General features: G+C 36.7%; 1 protein-coding gene across 2 annotated transcripts; it reads left to right on the forward strand.

Moving 5' to 3' along the window:
• The first annotated feature begins 843 nt into the window (after nt 1-843).
• Nucleotides 844-24,277, forward strand: LOC120636539 (TGF-beta receptor type-1). 2 transcript variants are annotated; one of them, XM_039908061.1, is made up of 9 exons: nt 844-1,148; nt 4,379-4,493; nt 5,415-5,566; nt 12,364-12,597; nt 12,870-13,100; nt 13,664-13,831; nt 21,592-21,764; nt 22,895-23,128; nt 24,013-24,277. In XM_039908061.1, exons 1-9 carry the CDS (start codon nt 1,043-1,045, stop codon nt 24,136-24,138), a joined length of 1,539 nt encoding a protein of 512 aa, XP_039763995.1. In that variant the 5' UTR covers nt 844-1,042; the 3' UTR covers nt 24,139-24,277. The 2 variants fall into 2 exon arrangements, with proteins under 2 accessions (XP_039763995.1, XP_039763996.1); XM_039908062.1 differs by lacking the exon at nt 5,415-5,566 and adding an exon at nt 5,860-6,011.
• Nucleotides 24,278-24,596: the final 319 nt, after the last annotated feature.

The following is a 24,596-nucleotide window of genomic DNA, read 5'->3' on the forward strand; positions in this document are numbered from 1 at the left end:
CTAACATTAGAAACTACCAGTGCGATTGAAAAAAAATTTACACGCAAGTCTATTGACTTAGGATGGTTTAGACTATGTTATAATACATGGGACTCGTCGTCGATGCTTGAAACAGCACAAATTCATCAAAATACGATTATGCCAGCAAAGTAATTAATAAAACAAACAAACTAAAAAGTCATTATTTTACAATGTAATTTATGTTTTTATATTTATTTATAATTTATTTATTACTTTTTTTCTGCCTATAGTCAATGCTAATTTTTTTAGTACCTATCTATCAAAATCCCATTAAAATCCTTTCACAATCAAATATTAAACCCTTAATCATACATACCCAAGTACCTACCTACTGAATTAATTTTGGGTAAATTTTTCCTCACCACTGACAACTCCGTATTTGTTTTCTATGGGATATAAATAGCGACAAAAATAATTCACTTCGGCATATGTGTCTGTTTCAAAGCCACGTCTTTAAAACTCGCATGTGGTTAAGTGTTATTATTATTGATAATTATTTGAAAGGAACTACTACACTAGTATTTATAAGCTCACCATTGGCAACTGAAGTCAAATATGCCTGCAAGCATATATGATGTAGAAACACTACGGTGCTGATAATTTGGTTAAATTAATGCACATAAGTATCCGGACTGCAGTTTTATACTTTATACAGTAAGCTTACAAAAATATTATATCGATGGTTTTATAACTATAGCATCATTGCTAGTACTCTGTGTATATTTTCCTTTCTCTGAGATTGTATAGTGACATATGCCAATTTGACATTTCCTGGTCGGAGTTTGACATTCTCTCCACAGACCAGAAAATTATGATTCTCTCTCGAAATTATATAGCGGAGAGAATTTATCTATAAATTGATTTTTATTGTGTTCAAATAATAACATTTACTACAACTAGTGTTTAATATGGCAGTATACTAAGCAATAATAAGAATTCTAAGTATTAATATGTTATAATATGTTCCTTTTAGAAGAAGGTAATGGCAGTACACAATTGTCAATATTAAGTGTTTGGCCCTATGCAAGCAATGTTTTTCTTCAATAATGTGGTTATGGACGGTTATCGTTGGGGCAAATGTCTGTTACTACTACTCAGTATATTCTGGAGGCTGCAATCAACACACGGTAAGCATACATATACACTAAGCCACTTAAGCTAAATCGACGCTCGTTGATGTTTATTGACTAATAAAGTGGGGGACAGCTGTAGTTTAAACACGGGCCCTTTGATCCTTAGCCATTCTGTGAGTGCACATTCAACTTTCCCAGAACAAAAAAGTAACACATGTTTTCAAATAGTGAATGGGTGGGACAGGATGATTAACCAAACATCTGCACAACAAAACGTCTTCATAAACCTTAACATTATGAGTGCAATAATAAAACTACTGCATTAAATCCATGTTCATGGCATCTTGTTTGTTATTTCAGTTTGCATAAATGTCACAAGTAGTTTATCATAACTTGAGATCAAAGATCATGAAATCGAAAACAAATTAAATACTTGGTACATGTAATAGCATTGTAGCTGATTCTGTTGCACACAAATCTCTTAACTTAACTAAGGTCACGGGTGAAGTAGTACTGTCCTTTTCACAAAGTTTTCCAAAGGAAAGAGCAAAATAGCACTGTTTTGCTGCTGATCAATTCAGTTTAGAAACTCCATAATAACATATAGAAATAGCTTAATGGGTGCCCATACAACAGTGTCACTGAAATGTGTTATGATCAGTAGTTATTTTTCTTAGATAACTTTTAATGCTAATTTAAAAATAGAAAAGTAAAAAACTAAAGTAAAACTCACCACATTCATTAGCATATCCTTTACGAAAAGCTAAATTAGTCACATTCACAAAATTAACTCATAATCATGTATTAAAAAGTGTGCAGATATCTAACAGAGTTGGATAATTGAAAATTCACCAAATAGAAAAACTTCTATGACTGTCAAAGACTTGAAATACATGTATGTTGGTTGCTCAATCTCATCATAATCAATGTATGATAGATTTGTGCACTCATCTTATTATAATGGTTTCTCATAAACATTGCTTTTATTTAATCTGAAAGTTTGCTCGGGATCATTGCAATAGACAAAAGTTATTAAACCAAAGATTCTTACTGTAAGCCCTGGAGAATTTCATAAAATGTCACTAGCTTTTATTTGGCACATTGTGCTTTAATCCCAAACAAAAACAAAGTAAAATTTTTTAACAATTTATATAATTGTCATATAAAAAAAAACCACATAAATAGGCCTAAATATAAACATTTTTGAAACATAAAGTCTGTCTGTTTGTAGTAACTCTACCACTGGTTTGGAAGAACTATAAGTCTTTAGAGTGTAATTTATTAGCAAATATATGATCCTATATTCACTGCTTACGTTAAAAGGTTACCTGCTACTAATAAAAAATTTAGAAGGAGTTTTCCCTTTTATATTGTTTGCCTGATCTATGCATACCCTGGTTGTGTTGCGCAAATTGTTATGTATATCTCATGTTTATCATCTCATCTTCTCAAAAGATTTATCTTATTGTAGCCTAAGTACCAGTCGTACAATGAACATTTATTTTCGAAGGATATTCATAACAAAAGATTGAAAATGTTTCAAGTACATTTAAGATACAAATCAAAATATTTAAAACTTCTATTATATCTGTGAATAGAATATTGAAACGTGAAGTTGTTTGGATATGAGGGTTACATATATTAACATTCACCTTTTGATATGCATAATTGCAGCAAATATACTTCAGTTGTACTTATTTAGGTACCCACCAAGGATCATGAATACCACATCTCCCTGCTGTTTGAAACCGCATGTGGTGGTCGTAGACGTCCCTGTCAGCAGCAATTTAGAATCTTCATCATCATCATCAACCCGTTACCCAGCCCACTACACAATGAGAAGGGTTTAGGCCGTAGTGCACAGATGGCCAAGTGCGGATTGGTAGACTTCACACGCCGCGCCGTTGAGAACATTATGGAGAACTCTCAGGCATGCAGGTTTTCTCACGTTGTTTTCCATCACCGTTTAAAGCAAGTGACATTTAAATTGCTTTAATTAAAACGCTAATAACGCTAAAAGTCAGTGGTGCCGGGACTCGACCTCCACAAAAAAAAGCCGAAACCACTAGGCTAAACTTGGATTTTATAGTTTACTAAGTTACGGAAGCTTCGGCCGTGGCTAGTATCCAACCCAACAATCAAGACATGCTGTCAATATATTTAGCATTCCGGTAGCTGTGTAGAAACCAATATAACCCTCATACCTCTAAGAGGTTAGCTAGCAAATATTTTAGGCTGCATCATCACTTACCATCAGGTGAGATTGCGGTCAAGGGCTAACTTGTAGGTGAAATAATAACAAATAATAGTCAGAGGAAACCAATCTTTAGACAAACTGATATAAAACAAGCCAGACACATGTTTATTTTAGGTATAAGAAAGGCAACAGTTCACAAATCCAAATGGCCATTATAATATTTTACTTTATAAAATATGCACAGAAATGTTTAACTGTGTGTAAAAAAATATAATGTCATTAACATCAGGTTGGGATAACACTTAAACTTTAGAAACTAAAAAAAAGTCTCAAAAATAAAGGCATTTCTAAAAAATATTGATTGTAAAGTTAAACTTAACATAAAAAAATTGCCTATGCTTACTAATAAAGAGCAAAAACTACATTAGTTTACTTGAAACTAAAGCTACAGGGGTTCTAAACGCGCTTCGCAGCCCAACATAAACTTAGCCGGGTTTTTACGTTTTTTATCACTATCTCTCATTGTCATTTTAGCATTACCATCTTCATATCAACCCTACTAGAAGGTTTTAGGCTGTAGTAAACCATGCTGGCTAGGAGACGAATGGTGGACTTCACAAGCCTTTAAGAACATTATTGAGACCTCCTAGGCATGGAGGCTTCCCCACAATGATGTTTTTAATTGCTTAAAACGCATATAACGTTGAAACGTTAGAGGCGCGTGCCTGGGTTCGAACTCGGCCCTATAAGTGAAGCCGAAGTCCTACCCGCTAGGCTATCACCGCATAACCGCACCGCCATGCCGTCTGAAAAAAATAAATGCTTGCCGAGATACAAAAGACAAACAGACAGACAGACAGACAAAATGAAATGTTTTGGCTTCTGTATCGATTTATATTAGAGGTCCCTCTAAAAGTTATTTCACAGAACAGCCGCGGAAGATCTGATCTAAAAAATCTTACTTTCCCCCAATAGCCCAGAAGCTGGGTAAGCCCATATGGTTTGAATCCAGGACTATAATTGGGCGTTGGGTTCTTGCTGCTTTGGGGTCGCTCTTTCCCTTTTCTGATTCTGAATATGGTTGTAGGTTTGTTGAAATGCTATTGCAACTTTGAAAGTTGTCCAAACTCAACATGCGAGACCGATGGATATTGCTACGCGGCCACCTCGCTGGATCGAGGGCTAGCGAAGCACACATACCAGTGAGTTGAATTTTTTTATTTAAGATCTCTTTATAATACACATATTGATACATCATTTTATTTTAATGGGTAATTTCCAAAAGTTACATGACTGTACTTTTTTCAATTTTTTTTAAATTAGTAGTTTGTTGTTTTATTCGGAAATATTAGTGAGTTTATATTGCTTGATAAGTCAAATATTTTTTTATCAAGAACGTTTGTAGAAGGATGATAGATGTACAGAAAGTTTGCAAAAAGTACAGTACAGAATAAAATTAGTAGAACATCTTTTGTGAGGTACATATTTTGTGTGGACAATTTTTCACATTATAAAGTAACTAGTTCTGAGCACATTGATTGGCAAAATATCAACACAAATCTCCATTGGTTTGGATGGTCCCGAGGTTCGCATTTTAACCAATTTTGTATTAAACCTGACCTGTGTAGTGAGGTGGCCTTAAGCTGTTTGCCAAACAGTACATTATTACCACCCGAGTATCCATGGCAATGCCGGGAGCCCCACACCTATTGCTGTACTAGAGACTTCTGCAATACTGATGCCATTTCATGGAAAAAGATTGCAAAAGTGCTCCACGCTGCCTCCATGGGTAAGATGTTCTGAGCACTAGTGGCCGTGTGATGCCGACTTGGCCATGCGAACATGAGTTTGTTTGATGTACTCTTAGTCTATAATTGCCTTGCCATTTACGACTTATAAGTTTTGTGTTGAAATGCCAATACTCTAACAAATACGCTTCCGAGTTAGTGATTTGAATATGTACCTACTAAGCTCGTGGAGAGGTCCGCTCCGCCCCGGCCCGGAGTATAATTAGTATGTTTGAATGATGTGCCGTAATTTTAACAAACACTATTTTCCGAGTGTGCATTGGTTTTGCTTTAACATACTAAACATGATGTATGGTGGTTCCAATTGCGGCGCAGTTGTATCGAGCTCAAATCACTCATACCCATCGAGCACCCGTTCAGTTGCTCCTCCACGAAAACTAGGAATGAGTCGGTGGCGATTCAGTGTTGTAAGTCGCACGACATGTGCAACCAAGACCTGCGTCTGGAGATACGCACCAAGCCGCAAGGTAACCGCCGCCCGCTGCCGTACGTACGTAGTCGCGCGGCTCTGCCCGCTAGCCACAGCTTGCCACGCACCGCTGCATGCCTCTGCCGGGGGTTTCACTCGCAGGCGCCATTGCCCAGGCGCATCCGGGTGAAACCTCCGCCCATAACAACTATTTTTTCCTAAAATTACTAAATTTTCTTTTCCTCTTTAGTTTATACGCCGGCATTGATCACGTACCGATACGAACTAGATGTATACCTACCGTAGCACGCCCTCTGCCCTGTTAAACTAATACTCCCCTTTTTGGTGTAGCTGTTGGGACCGAAAAACGATTTTTCCTCCCGGGGACAAACCTATATGGTGCCGCAAAGAGGAGTCCGTAGATATTTACTGCTGCGCCACGGACTACTGTAACCGCGGCCGCGCGCCTGGCACGGAAGCGCAAAGCCGCGACCCCACGCCAGGTACGGTACCGCAAGGAATGTGACGTCGGGCGGCTGTATGGGCAGCTTTTGTATTGTGATGTCGAGCATACCCACGAAATATGTTATCATGTTATAAAATATATCATTCCACTGAACGATGACATAAAAATATAAACCATCAATGATACTTTTCGCGTACATCATACGGTTCAAAATTGCATGAGCTCATATAAGTTATGCATTATTCATGACGATAAAGAACATTCTCGTGTTCTATGTCGATTGTCTAGAGCTGTATTATTCATGGGTCTGGAGTGACTTAGGCTTACAGCCCTCGATGTCGTAGATGTTACATCTGCGACAGTTGCTAATTGAACAGACAACTCAGATGACCTTTTCAGACCTTTTTTTCGTATCAAACCATTCACGGCCCACTACAGGGCACGGGTTTCCTCCCACGATGAGAAAGGGTGAACATATATAGTATTACCATACAATGCACGGGGGAACCACTAATAAGAGAACGTATAGCTTAGTAATACGTTAATTGCTTTGGCTGAGTTTGGTATTCACAAGTATAACAGTGTATAAACGAAAGTGCCTTGAACCGAAAAAATAATTGGTCATTACAGATGATTTTTTTTAGAAGCATGTACCAGGGGGGTTTATTCAGCCAGCATAACGATAACTGTAGCCATAATATAATTGACTTTAATTCTGTAAATTTCCTGACATTACTGAAAATGGCTGGTTTTTTTTATCTCCTGCGACAGATGCAAAAGGCAACTTATTTTTTCCAAATTAGACTTTTATAGGCTTCTTGGTATTCTTTGCGAATTCATAAATGTATTACTTGAAGGAGAATATGAGGTCAGACGCCAGCGAAGGTTGGAATCGATCAACAGTTAGGTTATAAAAAAAAAACGCTCCTATACTTGCTGCTTATTATATTTGCAAATTCCTAGTTTTTGACAAGTTCTATGCGAAGCGCTTTTTTACCCGCTGTTTTGTTCAAGTAGGAAGTACTATTTTGTGTCGCAGACACGCCACGGCTAGCCGTTTTATAAATCTGAATTAATCCTTTGGCAATTTTAATTCTAAAGATTGTTAAACTGTAAAATGCTGTTGGAAAACAACAATCTGCTTAGTTTCTTGCCCGCTCTTCTCAGTGTAATCTGCCTTCCGAACCGGTGGTAGAGTCACTACAAACAGACTGACCTGATGTTTCAAAAGTGCTTTCACTAGGCCTACATGAAATAAATGAATTTTGTTTTTTTTACATCAACGTCTCACAAATGGCCAATATTATTATATCTATTTTTATATCTTAATGAAATAACATTAAAAACCTACGGCGAGATATTTTTTGTCTGAGCCTCGTCTCAGAATAGATCTCAGCCCACTTTCCAACCCCCACCTGATTAAAGATCTGCTAATCCTCAAGCGGATCAACTATGTTAAATATTTAACTCAAAATAAACATGCTTTTTTAAAGTATTATTACAAGTCTTATGCTTATGACATTTCTTTGGATGAAAAATGTTAATTGTATCGCTGCTATTTCGATAAAAAAACCGATTTAAAAAAAAGAAAACGCCGGATGAGTAGCTAAGCAAAGTGATCAAACGCCATTTTGATATGATGATAGTAGGTCAACTCCCGGAGGGGCAAAACGTTCACAATTTATTAAACAGTAGCGCAACTAGACTGACATTCTACCAATGATTTAATATGTTCATAGGTGCTGCTTTCCACCAATTCTAGTACAACACAAAAAAGGCAATTTTTCTTCTGCATATTATAAGTTTGATTCATAGAAAAAGAACTGTTAAAAAAAAGTTTTTCTGAAGTTTTTGACTCTCGTGGTATTTAGGATACAAACTGAATCCTCCTTTTGCATCTGTGGTAAAAAAACAAGCCAACTTCTGGGGTTTTAACTAGCTACCCGAATCAAAATCATGCTCAAATTATAAATCTGAAAGTGAATTTTCTGATGTTCCCTTATCTCACGCAGAAACGAAGCAATGGTACAACGTGCTTTTCTTGCATAGAGTTAGTTAAGGAGCTGAAGCTCAGTTATATGACGTAGGCGGAGTCATATTAAAGGAATAGAATACGTTCAGCACTTTTTGAGATTAGCGTTTTCAACCAGACAGACGCGGCGGGCTGACTTTGCTTTATACTATGTATGTAGTGATAAAGTATTGAAGTGACGTTACGGAGAATCGTCCAGCGAAGTAGCGTAAGTGATCATCAGCCGGTAACTTCTTACTTTTGCATGACGTTCCTATGACGAGTTAATAATCGCATGATTTGCAACATACGGTCACTTTCTGATTGGCGAGGGGTTATCGGCGTCCTTAGCACGCGTTAACAAATATCGTAAGCGTCTGTGGTTTCGAAACTTTGAATGGCCTCAGTAAGTATTACTACTCCGTTTACAATTACAAGTTTACAAATAAACACGATCTCCAGCCTTGCAGCTGTATCTCTTCGTAGTCGGGCATAAACTTGCTTCTTTTTTTAAACTTTTTTAAAGCTTATTGAGGGATGGGGTTCTTGCTATAAGTTTTTGTAGTTTCTTCTCGGTAGACCGAAGTCTTTCGGGTTAAGGGCGACAAAGCTTTACCGAAGCAGATATTCGATGTTAAACTAAAAGCGCTTTTTCAATCTAAGACCTGTCTTTACTTAAGGCCTAGTATAGCTGGAAGGCGTTGTCAGCCCACCGATTTTATATAAGATATACGGGCGAATGCTTTCGCGCTCGGTGGTTATCGCTACGTTGCTCCCGTAAAATTGAAAATGAAGTTCAAAATTTCGATATCCGCAAAACGCTTATGTGTAGTGTCGTACTAAGGGTGTAGATACTCGTAATGAAATGCTGAGTGCGAGGTTCCTAACATAATAAATAAGTTGAATCTTTAACTGCTATCCGTTGAGTGCACATTTGATTGACCTGCATCCTACTTTATCGATTGGAATGGTTTGGATTGTAATGCTAAAATATATATATATATATAAGTTATTTCGATTTTAGTTTGTAATGAGACAATTTTACTGGTACTGGTTTAAATGTAATGCTATTAATGATTTTTTGGAATATGTTACTGGTGAAGTCAGTAGGGTGTGCAAAGATTTTTCGAATCGTTTGACGTACGGCGGGTTGCGGACCTGCTCGGGACTCGCTTTCAAATATCGATTTTACAGACACCCTACCGCCCTCGCTCGTAATTTATTAAGCTTTCTGTGAGGGTTGATTTTGTTGGTTACGCTTTGTGTTATTTCTGATGTTACAACTTATGTTTTTAACTTAGCACCTAATTACTGTATACTTTGTAAGAAACATCTTTATATTTTATCTATAGTTGTGTATAATGTTGAGTGGAGTAACGTTACCTCTGAAATAAAGGCCACGTGATTCGTAAAGCTTCGCCGGATGAACGCTGTCGAAACTGCTGTTTTGTAAAACTGGGAGTTTTTTTTATATTTAATTTTAAAAAGGTTAGGTTTAGGTTCTTTAAAAGTTTACACTTTTATCTATTACCGACTCGCAGACAATTATAAAACGTACGGACTTAAATGTCATGTTATAGGCAGTGCAGACCTAGTGGTTCGGCTGCCCTTTCTGGGGTATCGAGTTCGAATCCCGGCCCGCATCTCATTCCGTTACGAGATATGTGCGTTTTAGGCAATTGAATATCAGCATGCTTTAACGGCTGAGGAAAACATCGTGAAGTGTTTTAAAGGCGTATGAAGGTATGGTAGACCAAGCAGATTGCAGACTTCACACACCTTTAAGAACGTCACTGAGAACTCTCAGGTATGCTGGTCCCCTTACGATGTTTTCCATCACCGTTAAAGCTAGTGATATTTTAATTGTTTAAATTAAAAACCCACATACCTCCGAAAGTTTGAGGTGCGTGCCGGGAATCGAAGTCGGTCGTAGTCGTACCTACGTTACGCGACGCGTACCTAATAAAGACAAATATTCTAATTTTGCATGTGATTTCGCGCTGTATATGATTTCTTTCAGTAAAAACTATGGCAGTGGTTTACTCAAAAACTATTAGCGTTTCGGTTTCACAGATAAGTCTTTGAGAAAGTAAATAATGTACCTCTAAAGCATGTGAAGTAATATTACGGTTTTCATTTACAAGTTGTGTGTTATATGCATATATATTTTATGTAACTGCCCCGTTGGTCTAGTCGTTACCGTGTACAACTACGGACCTCTAGGTCATAGGTTCCAATAGGGTCAGGCCAGGAATTGTTTTTTCTGGTAAATAATTTTTATTACAAGCCCGGGGTTACGATTTTTGCGGTGTCAACCCCCGTGCCCCGGAGAGCACGTTGACACAAACCCGGTTAATATTACTTGTGATATTAGTCGTTAAAGCCTACCGCCTGCATTGGAGCAGCGTGAGCGAGAGACGACGCCTGTTCCCAGTAGTCAAACGTTGTTGATGGCTACCGAAGATGATGCTGATGATATTATACGTACACCCTATAAAACAATGATCCAGAATCAGCTATGGAATATTGTTTTATGTTAACCCAAGTCTAAATCGACATGTCTGTATCTTTTACAAGACATTCTTATGACGGAAGAGTAAACAAAAATTAACTTTTTTATTAATTTAAATTTTTAATCAGTAAAGATCCCTACTTCCCTACTAATCCCTATCCCTATCCCTACTAATATTATAAATGTCAATGTAAGTTTGTTTGTTACGCTTTCACGCAAAAACTACTTAACTGATCCTGAAATTTTGTACGCATATTCTTGGAAGTGTTAGAAGTAATATAGGATACTTTTTATCCGGACGTTAAGCTCGCTTCCTTTGGGAGAGGGGATGAAAGTGTTTGACGATTTTAAACCATAACTCCGACAAATTATAACCTATTTAAATAATGATTTTTGTACTATAGAGGTATATATATATATATATATATATATATATAATATATAATATGTGTTTAATTTTGCCCAAACTTTGTGTAGATCTGATAAATGTAGTTGGAGATGGAGGACAGAACTCCTCAGCGGACAGCAGCAAACCCCTCATTTTAGGCTTAGCGATACTGAATACTTCATAATTTTTTAGAACTAAAACTAAATTGAATGCCACATCAAAAAACAAAATCAAACGCAGACGAAGTCGCGGGCAACAGCTAGTACTTCGATGAAACGACGTTGTTTCAAAGGATTCCGAAATTAATCTAACGTTACTCCACTAAATGTAAAAGTTTCATGTAACTTCGTATAAACTGTTGTGCTATTTTTCACGTAGCACACTTTCCACAAGTAGCTATTTTGTCAGATAGATTAATTTGAATTAGTTTCATGCAAAGATGCAGAGATGATTTAAAATCACTTGTACAGCTTTACAAGAACTTTTTTTACAGGAATGGAAATATCCACTGGATGGTATGAACCAAATTTATTGTTAACATTTTGTTTTGAATTCCTTATTTATTCCAACCTTGGCGCGGTAACTTAGGTACTTACGTGCACGGGTTGACGGATGTATGGGACTGAACGCAAGCGACCTATATATATGCCAAACGCTTATTTTTTCGCACATTCTCTCGGCAGCCGCCTGCTAAACAGTGTCTTTCTTTTATCCATTTGAGTGTCTAAATATTTTTAATTCAATTTAATATCAACATTTGCATAAATGTATTTAAAAATTGTTAGAGTTTTTGACAAAAAAAATCGTAAAGTCACAATTGCGATATTCATACTTTTAATTGCGTGCGTTAATAACTGCATCTACTTTTATTTACGCTATATAAACTTTTTGAGGCGGTTGTAAATATTCAAGTACGAAATGCGTCCTTTTCAATTAAAACGGCGACGTAAGTTTATTTATTTTTCTTTATAGTAAAGCAAAATATAATAGATTTTCTAGGGAAGTCGCGGGTTCAAATCCTGTCGTTTTTAATGAAAATTATAAAATTATATTTTTCTATAAATAAAATATCGCTTTTCAATATTTAAAGTTAAAAAAGAAATTGAATTTTATACTAAGACCAAAACAGCTTTTCCCTTCTTATGTTTTTTTTTTGTTTTAATTCTAATGTACAGTCACAGCTGGGTGTACATGGGCAAAATTTTATTTGAGATTCATTGTTATTCAAGCCACCCGGCTTAACTTGAAAGCTGGTGTTATTTGTCGCCTACAGTCCAGTCGAATTACCGTTTTTCACAGATTCAAATTTCGTCGCGCGACCTATTTGTTTAGCGTAATTCAGCCCGTGTAAACCCCGCATTGGTTTTCAAGTAAACAAACGCGTCATATTAGCATCAAATACATCTGTTGTCGACGAGTTTATTCACTTGAAAACTCTTCGCTCGTGCACTTAAGTAATGAAGCGTGATGTTAAAAAGACCCGGGCTCAACGGCGACGGCATGGCAAGTGCTGCCGTGGATCATGGGGCTCATGGTGCTGGGAGTGTGCGCCGCCATCAGCCTCTGGTGGGCGAGACGGTCGCCCAAGGTGCTCAAGCGAGAGTCGCGGTCACTCTTCGCGCCGGAGGAGTCTTGCTGTGAAACCCGGCACTCCATGATGACGGCCACCATTCGGGACATGATTGAGCTCACTACCTCGGGATCAGGGTCTGGTGAGTGCAAACAAACCAAAAAGATAAGTTAATGGGTTGATATGACATTAGCTTTTCTACACAGTTAATACATGCAGCGTTTAACGGCCCGTCAAATAGGACCTCTATTTAATCAGCGAAGATACTTTCAGAGTAATAAGTTGATGGTGAAATGATACTAAAACACCAAACAGCGCTGCAAATCGTGTCTTTAGAATGATATGCTAACTCTGGTAAAACTGGTTAAGAAGTTGATAGATTTATGAAGATAATAGAGAATTATGTTTTTGCAGGGCTCCCACTTTTAGTGCAACGGTCGATCGCTCGCCAAATCCAGCTCGTCGATATAATAGGCAAGGGTAGATTCGGCGAGGTGTGGCGCGGACGGTGGCGTGGCGAGAACGTGGCTGTGAAGATCTTCTCCTCACGGGAGGAATGCTCGTGGTTTCGGGAGGCTGAAATTTACCAGACCGTGATGTTGCGCCACGAAAACATACTGGGATTCATCGCCGCCGATAATAAAGGTACTTTTAACTAGAGATTTAGAGGACGGAATTTCATGCAATCCTTTTTTTATATTTATCTTGTGTTCGTAGATCCTAGGTTCTACTCTCAGCAGGGACAGTTTTAAAATGTATAGCTCCTGAATTAAATGTCGCGTCATACTCCTAATAGGTTAGCCCATCTACCATCTTTTGTACGGGTCTAATCTGACGGTGATAATAGCCCGCTACCATATTAGATTGTTGCGAAGACGGTTTACATGACACCAGCACGGCTAGCATGGGCAGGAGACAATTATCTCCCCGGGGGAAGGATAAAAATGGGTCGCCTCCCACAGCTTTATCAACTCTCCGAGCAATGGCGCACGAGTGGAAAGAATATCCAAATAATTTATGTGGAATAATAAACGGGGATAAACTTCTCCTATTCCATGTTGCCCTGCTTTAGCACTTGGACACGTCAACTATATCCCGTCAATTATTGTCCCTGCTGGGACATAACGAACCTGCCGCAGTAAGAAGCCAGGCTTCGTACTAAGATATTCGACTTCTATGTCCTTGAACGCATAATTAATGTTCCCCAGATAACGGCACGTGGACGCAGCTGTGGCTGATCACCGACTACCACGGCAACGGGTCTCTGTTCGACTTCCTCAGCGCACGCACCATCGACGCGAACACGCTCGTCAAAATGGCGCTCTCCATAGCAACGGGCCTGGCGCATCTGCACATGGACATAGTTGGCACTAAAGGTAAACGAGATAACATTATCAACACCATCGTCATATCAACATGACTCGGCTCTCCTGCCACAATGGGAAGGGTTTAAGGCTGTAGTCCAACAAACTGGCACGCCTTTTTTTGACTCTAAAGCATGCAGGTTTCTTCACGATGTTTTCCATCACCGTTAAAGCATGTGATATTTTCATTGCTTAACACGCACATTACTTTGAAAAGTTTGAAGTGCGTGCTGGGATTCGAACTCGCCCCACCAAAGTGCAGTCGAGGTACTGCACTGGGATATTATCTAGCTTCATTTTATTTTAAATTTGATTTGAATATTAGACATATTTCTGTTTTATTTTTATGTGCTGTTTTTTTTATTAAATTTCAATTCGTATAATAATTACGGTAATGGGAAGGCAAGGAAACACGCATGCCTGCGAGATCTCAATAATGTTATCAATGGCGTGCAAAGTCCACCAATCAGCACTTGACCAGCATGGTGGACTAGAGCATAAACTTTTTAATTCTGAGAGAAGAACCGATCGCTGTAATGGTAGATTGCAAGGGGTAGATAATGATACGAATACATTATTTTGGCCAACTGATATTGTCAATAACTAAACTGACAGCAATGTTGATCCTATTATATTTTTTTAGATCAGATATCTTGTTTAAATTTGTTACTTTTTCAATACATTGTTTCCATTACAATTGATTATCTCCATTGTTGCATGAATGCTTTGTGTATTTTTAGATCCGCGACATTCAAGATTTCTAGATTTTATTTATTTAAATTTTACACGTGTGCGTTCAAAAATGTATTAAGGCTCTGGCCTTATCTGAATCCTATTCTGATTCAAATTTGCGCTTTTGTTGATGCGAATGCTTTTCAGCATTTTGAGGCGAGGTGATCGTAATCATACCTATTGTTAAAGTTTTCTTTTCTTTTATCTTTGAATTTCAATATCCTTTATTCAACTATACCTAACACGGGCTGTTTGGAATCTTCCAGATATATTTAAATCTCCTTTTATGATGCAGGAACTCTAAGCTAAGATATATATATCTTACTAATTCCTTACATCATTAATAGCGCTGATTTTCCATGTTTAAACATAAATATTTTACTTTGGGTTTATGGATCATTGTTATACACTTCCGTTTTCCTTTAAGAAGGACCGAGTTTGATACCTTCAAGCTTCTTTTATCTTACGGAGTATTGTGCTTTTAGTTAAAGCAATAAATTACAACTATTTTTAAAGGGAAAGGAAAACATCGTAAGAAAATTTGCATGCCCGAGGAGGTCTCCATAATGTTTTGTGTCTACGCTACGTCTGGTCTGCGCCCTAAATTCTTCTTTTGGGTGGAGACCCGTGCCCTGCATTGGGCGGGTAATGTCATCGTCAGTGATGAATGGAAAAAAAACAATTGTGAGCCTTCATAAGACGCCTGGCAGATTTGAAATATCGAAATTGATATGCATAATAGTTACATACTGAAGATAACAGATTACGTCAGGAATCAGATTTGGCATTATTAAAAGATAAAAAAAGCATTACAAATTAGCTACATACAATAATGACTATTTATAACATAAATATGTATTTTTTTTATACAAAAAAAAATTTAATCGCGACTACATAACTACGTATAACTATAGTAAATAAATTCCATCTTAAAACGTGGTGAAGCGTCGCTACGGATGTATCGACATGACAGCAATCAGGTTTACCCTGAAAATGCTGCTGATGTGACATTCGCTTATGGAACAAAGCGCACATTGCGATATTTCATAACTGAAAAACTCAAAGTACATTGCTATAAATGCAGTGATGAAACTATATGTTGTGGGAAGACCGAGGGTTGCGAAGGTTTTTTTATTAATAACTCTTATCTGGCGAATTTATGCATGCATTTTATGCACATTTTGCGCGTGCGAATATAATAGTTTTCGAACAGCAATTCAAAGTGCCTGCTACTGTTTAAATCAGAATTATTTTTAATTTGTCCATTTCTTTTGGACAAATTAAATTTGTCGATCAAACAAATTAAATTTGTTGATTTTCTTTTGGACAAATTAAATTTGTCAAATAAAATCAAATCAAATCAAATCGTTTATTTGCAGATTGGTATTACATTGTTGGTAGGTACACAAAACATAGGGACAAACAATCCGCCTTAGATGGCATGCAAAAAATATATATGATCGTACAATAATTATACAATAATAATACTATCTTAAATCAATCGATATTATTAAAATAAGAATAAAATTTAAGAGTGATATCAAAAGTACAAATATTATTATTCATGTCAAATTATAATCACTGTAAATGTCAAACCTATAATATTGTGTCTGTTAAATATTCTTGGATGGTATAATAACATTTCCCAATAAGTAATTTTTTTATCTTATCTTTAAAATCTACAAGATTTATGTTTCTGTTGGCTAGTGACGCTGGCAATTTGTTGTATATTTTAGGCGCCATAATGAAAATACTATTCCCAAATAACGCTGTGGAATGTGGCTTATACAATATTTATGTATAACTGAGCACTGGTTGAAAACCCATGAATATTTGTTTAATTTTGGTAACCACCAGGTTGGTAGTTCGTTCACCAGGGTTACAGCGATTCATGGAGGCTCTTTAATTTTATTAAATAAAAATTTAAAATTTAAAAACAGAAACGATATTGTTAGCCTTTCTGTTGAACGGACAATAGAGCTAGCCTCGGTTGAACTAGAGCAATTTATAATTGTTACTGTTTATAGGCCACCCTTGTCAAACTTTGAACTTTTTGAAAAGGTAATGGATGAAGTGTTATTTAAAATATCAAAGTGTAATAAAAAGTTAATAATATGCGGAGATTTTAATGTAAACATTTTAGAAAATAACTCTTTAAGTATCAAGTTATTGAATTTATTTAAAACTTACAATCTATCAAATATGTTCATGGAGCCCACAAGAATAACTGCTACTAGCGCCACCTGTTTGGATAACATCTTTACAAATATAATTCCTATAAGCAAAAATATTATTAGTAAATTAGACTCTGATCATTGTGGTCAAATTATTCAATTTGAAAATGTGAAGAAAAATGTTTCTAAACGTAAAATAACATTTGTTCCTGTAACATCCAACCGCATAGAGAAAATGAGATATAGCCTAGTAAATGACCTCCCATTCCTACCCTCAGGGGCGACTCCAAATGCAATGTACAGCTCCTTTTTCAATACCTTTAATAGACTATTTCATTCTATATTTACTAGTAAGTCGGTTGTGATTACTGATACATTAAATTTTAGTGAGTGGGCGACAGTTGAACTTCATAAAAATAGGCAAAAGCTGTACGAATTGTATGCTGAACGTCAATTTAACACTGGTGATAAGTTTGGGGATTATGTTAAATTGTTCTCCAAGAATTTTAAACGCGCTTGCCACTTAGAAAAGACGCGATACATCAAAAATAAAATTAAAAATAGCAGCAATGCAATCAAAACTACTTGGAACATAATTAATGAGGAGACGGGAAGAGTAACACCACGAAATATTAATTTTAAACTTAATGTAGATAATAAAGCCTTAACAACAGATTTCGAGGTGGCTACTGCTTTTGAAACCTTCTTTACCAACATTCCCGTCTCCACAACAGAATCATTAAACTCTTCACCAGATATGGCTCTCTCTCTATTAAAGGAAAATGTGCCTGAGTGTAACCATTCTTTTAAATTCACGCATGTTAGTGGCTCTGACGTTATTAAAGCCTTTAAATTATTAATTAATAAAAAAACAAATGATCTGTGGGGCATTTCCGTAAACGTTGTCAAATCATTAATTGATATTGTTGCACCCGATTTAGCCTTAATATTTAATAATTGTATAGATTGTGGTGTGTTTCCTGACTTAATGAAACTTAGTAAAATAGTTCCATTGTTTAAATCGGGTAGTACTTCTGACCCCACTAACTTTAGACCAGTATCCGTACTACCCACTTTCAGTAAAATCTTTGAAAAACTCATTTTAAATCAATTACTTTACCATTTTCATAAGTATAATTTACTTCATATTAAGCAATTTGGTTTCACACGGGGTCGCTCAACAATCGACGCAGGTGTTGAGCTAATACAAAACATATTTGAAGCCTGGGAGGAGTCACGTGATGCACTTGGTGTGTTCTGTGACTTATCTAAGGCGTTTGATTGTGTTCAACACGAAACGTTAGTTAGGAAACTACACCACTATGGAATTCAGGGTGTAGCTCTAGACTTAATGAGTAACTATCTACGCGATAGAATTCAGAAAGTCGACGTGAATGGAAAACGGTCTAATGGATCAGTTATGAAAATAGGTGTCCCACAGGGGTCTATATTAGGACCATTTCTGTTCCTTATTTACATTAATGACCTTCCTTACCTTGCCAAGGATAAACACGGGATAGTTCTGTTTGCCGATGATACATCACTGACTTTTAAAATAAATCGACGTGAACTAGCTTTTGACGACGTAAACAACTCTCTCGCTAAAGTGGTACAGTGGTTTGAAGCTAATAATTTGGTTCTTAACGGAAAAAAAACCAAGTGTATAAAATTCACTTTACCTAATGTTAAACACGTGAAAACCACTATACTACTTAATAATGAGGAACTGAAACTGGAGGATACGACAGTTTTTCTAGGAATAACGTTAGATTCTAAACTTCAATGGGGCCCTCATGTAAATAATTTATCGAACAGGCTTAGTTCTGCTGCCTATGCGGTAAAGAAGATACGCCATATGACCGACGTAGAAACTGCTAGACTGGTATATTTTAGTTACTTTCACAGCATTATGTCATATGGAATTTTACTTTGGGGTAATGCTGCTGATATTAGCACTATTTTCGTGCTACAGAAGAGGGCTGTTCGTTCTATCTACAAAATGGGTCCGAGAGAGTCATTGAGAGATAAATTTAAAGATTTTAAAATAATGACAGTGTATAGTCAGTACATATTTGAAAATTTAATGTACGTCCATAAAAACATTTCTAAATTTAAGAAAAAATGTGACTGCAATAATTTAAACATTACAAGTAAGAATAAACTTACAGTGCAATATACTAGGTTACATAAAATTCATAATTCGTTTAAAGGAAATTGCATACAATTCTACAATAAACTACCAATTGACATCTTGGAGATGTCTCTTAAAAAGTTCAAAGTTTGTATTAAACGTAAGCTTATAGAAAAGTCCTATTATAGTATAAAGGACTACGTAAACGATAAAAAAGCTTGGGTGTAAATTATTGCTCTAACCAGGTTGCTCTTCTAATAATTTAAAATTACATTGTGAGATGGCGATAACAAAAAAAAAAAAAATCACCCGGCTAAGTTTGTTGTGGGCTTCTTCTTAGACCGGGACGCGTTTGGAACCCTCGTAGCTTTAGTTTTAAGTTTACGAATGTGGTTATCGCCATCATCTCACTACCGTGTAATTCTTATGTACGCATCAAAAGTGCCACCTGTGGGCCTACTTGAATAAAGATATTTTTGACTTTGACTTTGAAATAATTTATTTTTCCTGCGTTCGCTATCACTATATGTAAACAAGTGATTGTTTTTTTTGATAAATATCAGAACTTCATAAATATACAAACAAGGACAAGTTAGTATTTTCATTTTCTCAAAATACGGTTTACACGTATCTGTGGGACGCAAGTGACATATAGCTCTTAGACACTTCTTTTGACATTTAAATATTCGCTCTCTATCAGACGAATTACCCCAAAATATTATACCATATCTTAAACTTGCTGTGACATACGCATTGTATGCAATTATAACCGCTGTCTGATTAACCACTTTCGACAGCATATATAATGCAAACGAAAATCTGTTTAATTTTAAACACAAATTCTCAATATGATTCTTCCAATTAAGGCTATCGTCAATTTGCAAGCCTAAAAATTTTGTGTTTGTTGTTACCTTTATTTTTTTACCTAAATACTTAATGTCTAGTGCCGTACTATTACCTTTATTCATGAATGTCATAATTTTTGTTTTGTCAAGATTAATAATTAAATTGTTAAATGTCAGCCAATTAATAATATTACATTGTATCATTTATATCATTTTCAAATTCTATTTTATTCTCACCCACAAAGATCACTGTGCTATCGTCAGCAAATAAAACCATCTTATGATCGGTTACCCTGGGAAAATCATTAATATATGCTATAAACAGCAGTGGACCCAATATACTACCCTGCGGAACTCCAGTTATTACAGTTTTTGACTCTGATAAATATGCAGTTTCAGTTTTATTGTACCCGACTAAACTTGTAATCTGCGTCATTTGCTGCCTACCTGTCAGATATGAATTGATCAATGCCAGTGCGTTCCCTCTAATGCCGTATACACTAAGTTTATCTATTAATATGTTATAGTCAACGTAGTCAAATGCCTTAGTAAGGTCCATGAACAACGCGCATACGAGCTTCTTTTTATCCCTATTAACCATAACCTCCTTAAGAAGGTTATAAATAGCCAAATTGATCGATTTATTCTTTCTAAAACCTATTTGAACATCGGAGAGTACACCATTTTTTTCGAAATAATCATTTAAGCAATTATAAATATCTTTTTCTAATATTTTGGAAAAAATTTGAACTAAAGATACGGGTCGATAACAGTCCATATCCTCTGTATCGTGTTTTTTAAATAACGGTTTCACTATAGACACTTTAAGTTTTTCTGGATAAACACCATGCTCTACACATAAATTAGTGATGTAACTTAGCACTGGCGATATTAACTCTGACACATATTTAACTACTTTAGTATTAATCTCATCACACCCACAGCTATTTGTATTCTTTAATAGCTTAATAATGTTGTGTATCTGCTTGGGTGATGAAGGTTTCAAAAAAATTGAGTTATATTTATTCCAAACAATAAATATAACTCAATTTTTGTCCAAAAGAAAATCAAATAATTCAATTTGTTTGATAATAATTCAGAAAACTTGACACAAGATTATTACAAGCGCCCTGGGCTGAGTTCAAAACATACTGCTGTTTCAGCAAGGTATTATTTTTGTTAGCAGCATTGCGTGATGGAAATGGGTGTATATACATCTCTAAAAATTTAAATTAAATTGTCAGTTAATCTAATACTAAAACTACTAATGACACAAATTTGAGTTCTGATGCAATTTTACTACTGTTCTTTAAAACATTTAATGGTTCTAATATCTTTGCAAAGCTAAAGTATTCTTTGATAGATAGAATAAAATCAAAATATGACAAATAAACAAACATTATTTTTACTTGTAAATCATAAGAGCGGCTGTGTAGCGATATGGCCGACAATTTGTATAAGCTGCAATTTTTTTTCTTTTTTTCTGTTGTGCACTCAATCATTAATTCGTATTGTATGCCGACGATAAAATAGGGTCTCATTTCAACCTATTTCACTATGACTGACTGTTGACTAGTTTTTTTTCCATTTCACCAGTCTTTGCGATATAGAATTCAAAATTTAATTTTTTTGAAATAGGCCTAAATGTTCGCAGCACCTTTGATACGGCAAGTCAGTCTGTTTGTAGTGACTCTACCGCTGTCTCCGAAGGCAGATTCTACTAGAAACTCCTCAGTTGCTCTTTTTTAACGACATCTTATTTACAATACTATTCCGTCTTACAAAAGATGAAAGCAGAGCGCTGTGTGTACAAGCAACCTCGACATTAAAGAATTTTACTTTTCTGTGTTTTCCAACCGGTTAGTTTTAACTAAAAACGTCTCTATGCAGGTAAGCCAGCAATAGCCCACCGCGACCTGAAGTCCAAGAACATCCTGGTGAAGAGCAACCTGACCTGCGTCATAGGTGACCTTGGACTGGCTGTGCGGCATAACGTGGCCAACGATAGTGTGGACGTGCCCTCGACGAACCGCGTGGGCACTAAACGCTACATGGCGCCCGAGGTGAGTGTGCTCGACTTGCTTACACTGCTGAAAGGCTGAACATACTGTGGTACAGCTACTTTACCAGTGTATCATCATTATCTATCCAAGAAATTCAAATTAAAAAATGTTTTATTCATGTAGACGGGCACTTATGAAGCGTTCCTACATTTAAAAGGTTACCACAAATTTTAGGTGATTTTGATAACTGCATTCGTTAACTTAAAACTAAAGCCGGGAGGAGGAAGGAGGGTTCTGGTCCCCGCGCCCTGGTCTAAGAGCCCTCAACACTCTAAACTTTTTTATAAACTTGATATCCATATTAAAATTTTGGAACCGACAGGATTTGAACCTGCGTCTCTCTGGTAATGAATGCCTGAGCGCTTAAAACAAATAAGCTTCGGCTCTCGTACCGTCGCGTCGATGCCGCAATTAGCATATGCTTTTTACATAAGTATAATAGCGACTGTAGCGTCATCTACTAGGAAACATTGCAGTTTCGATCTCCTTTTTCAAAGGTCCATATTGCAATGAGACACAACACTCGTTACGCGAGCACATTCATTAACAAGCACAATTCATTCATTCAATCAAAATGAATAAACAAATGTATAATGTAAATAGTTGATTTTGGAAAAGAGCAACTGGTAGAATCTGAATTCCGAACCGGCGGTGAAGACTTGACGTTTCAAAAGTGCACGTATAAGGCCTACTTGAAATAAATGAGTTGAATCACTCATTCATTCAAGATTTTAAACTAATATTTTTGTGGTTATTTATCAATTCTTTAACATAGTTCAACGGGCACAAACAGACAGACGTGACGTTTCAAAAGTGCTCGTATCAGGCCTACTTGAAATAAATGAATTTAGAATTCTGAATCGCTCATTCATTCAAGATTTTAAACTAAGATTTTCGTGATTAATCAACATTTCTTAAGTATAACTATACTTTTTTAAATGTTGATTAATTGGTTGAAAATATGATCGCGGTAAGTACCCGTTAAACTCAACGGGTACATTCCACGATCATATTTTCGAATATTCGACGTCACGACGGAATGTTACGGGATCAGTCCCGTGACCACGGTCCGTCCATGCGACTGGGTCGAAAAGGGGGTATGTGGCCGCTGAACTCGTTCATTCATTCAGGTGCTGGACGAGAGTATGGATGCGCGGCAGTTCGACCCGTACAAGCGCTCCGACGTGTACTCGCTGGGGCTGGTGCTGTGGGAGACGGCCCGCCGTTGCGGCTCGCTGCCCGACGACTACCAGCTGCCGTACTACGAGTGCGTGCCGCCCGACCCCTCGCTCGAGGACATGCGCCGCGTGGTCTGCGTTGAGCGGCGCCGACCCGTGCTGCCCAACCGCTGGCACTCTGACCCGGTGAGTTCGGGGCTCCTCATAGGGCGCTAAAGCACTGCCTACCCTGGTGCAGGCAGTAGCGTGCAATTCATACATACGCGAATTTTGTGTTCCGGTACGATGACGCGTAGAAACCGATAAGGGATGTTGCCCGTTAGTTAGCCCGCTGCCATGTTAAGACTGCATTACCACTAGGTGAGGTTGCAGGGCTGTGCTATAGTTAAAAAGAAATCAAAGAAGAAAATTTGTATAAGACCTATCCTATATTTTTCATATATTACAGTGCAATGCCGGACTAAAGGCCAACGTCAGGGTTACAGTAGTAGAAAACGCGACGTGCAGTTTCTACCCGTTCACCGTTGAATTTCTTGGTCCCGCTCCCATTAGTTCAACTTTTGTTTTGGTAAATTTTAACTACAAAGGTTTAAATGTCTTGTGTCTATTCGATGCCTTTCGAATTTGAATTTGTAAAATTTGTGAAACACGTATACCTTTATTTTTAATCGAGACTTGATGAACATAACTTGAAAAATAAAATAATAAATGAAGGATTTCATACAAACTTTCATCCCCCATTTAACCCTCTTCGGGTTAGAATTTTCAAAAATCCTTTCTTAGCGGTTGTCTACGTTGTGTCAAATCTAACTAATCTAACTATCTGTGTGCAAAATTTTAGCCCGATCCGTCGAGTGGTTACAGCTGTGCGTTGATAGATCAGTCAGTCACCGTTGCCTTTTATATACATATATACATAGATGTATTTATACAAAATACAAATATTGTTTGTTGAATCACTCTATATACTGTTGAGAACTGCATTAGTTGTTTTGCGTTTACCACTTTGATTCTCAACTTGCGACATGTTATTTATGCAACTAAAGCCTTCCTCTGTATCCGATGAACAGGTGCTGTCAGCGGTGTCGAAGGTGATGAAGGAGTGCTGGTACCAGAACCCCGCGGCTCGGTTAACTGCCCTACGCATCAAGAAGACGCTCTCCAACATACCAATAGTGGATCACTACAAACTGTAAGATCTTATGTACCGCACTGTTATATTGTTCAAGTCTCGTCGCAGATTGCGTCACCACCCTTGCCTACGTCACAAGAGTGGGAGCGGTGCAGCGAATACCTCGCTCTCTCTCACACTCGCTGCACTGTTGGCAGTGCAATACTGCATCGATAAAATACTTTTTTTTTTTAAATATCGCAAATATTTCAGTATTTATTGATATCTGATAATTATGAATTTTTGAACTGAATTTATATCAAAAGCATTAAACATTTTTTATTTGTATTCGTGAAACATAACATAAATTGGTTAAGCCACTTATACAATAGTAAATAAAAACTGAATATTATAAATAAACATTTACCGTCAAAAAGAAAAAACCAGTTCAAAAATAATATACTAATCTTGTTCAAATACTGAATTACGTAAAAACAATTCGGCATCGATATATTAAAAAAAAAACAACACTATTTAAAATAC

The sequence above is a fragment of the Pararge aegeria genome, chromosome Z (genome assembly GCF_905163445.1).
Source record: "Pararge aegeria chromosome Z, ilParAegt1.1, whole genome shotgun sequence".
Taxonomy (NCBI): Eukaryota; Metazoa; Arthropoda; class Insecta; order Lepidoptera; family Nymphalidae; genus Pararge; species Pararge aegeria.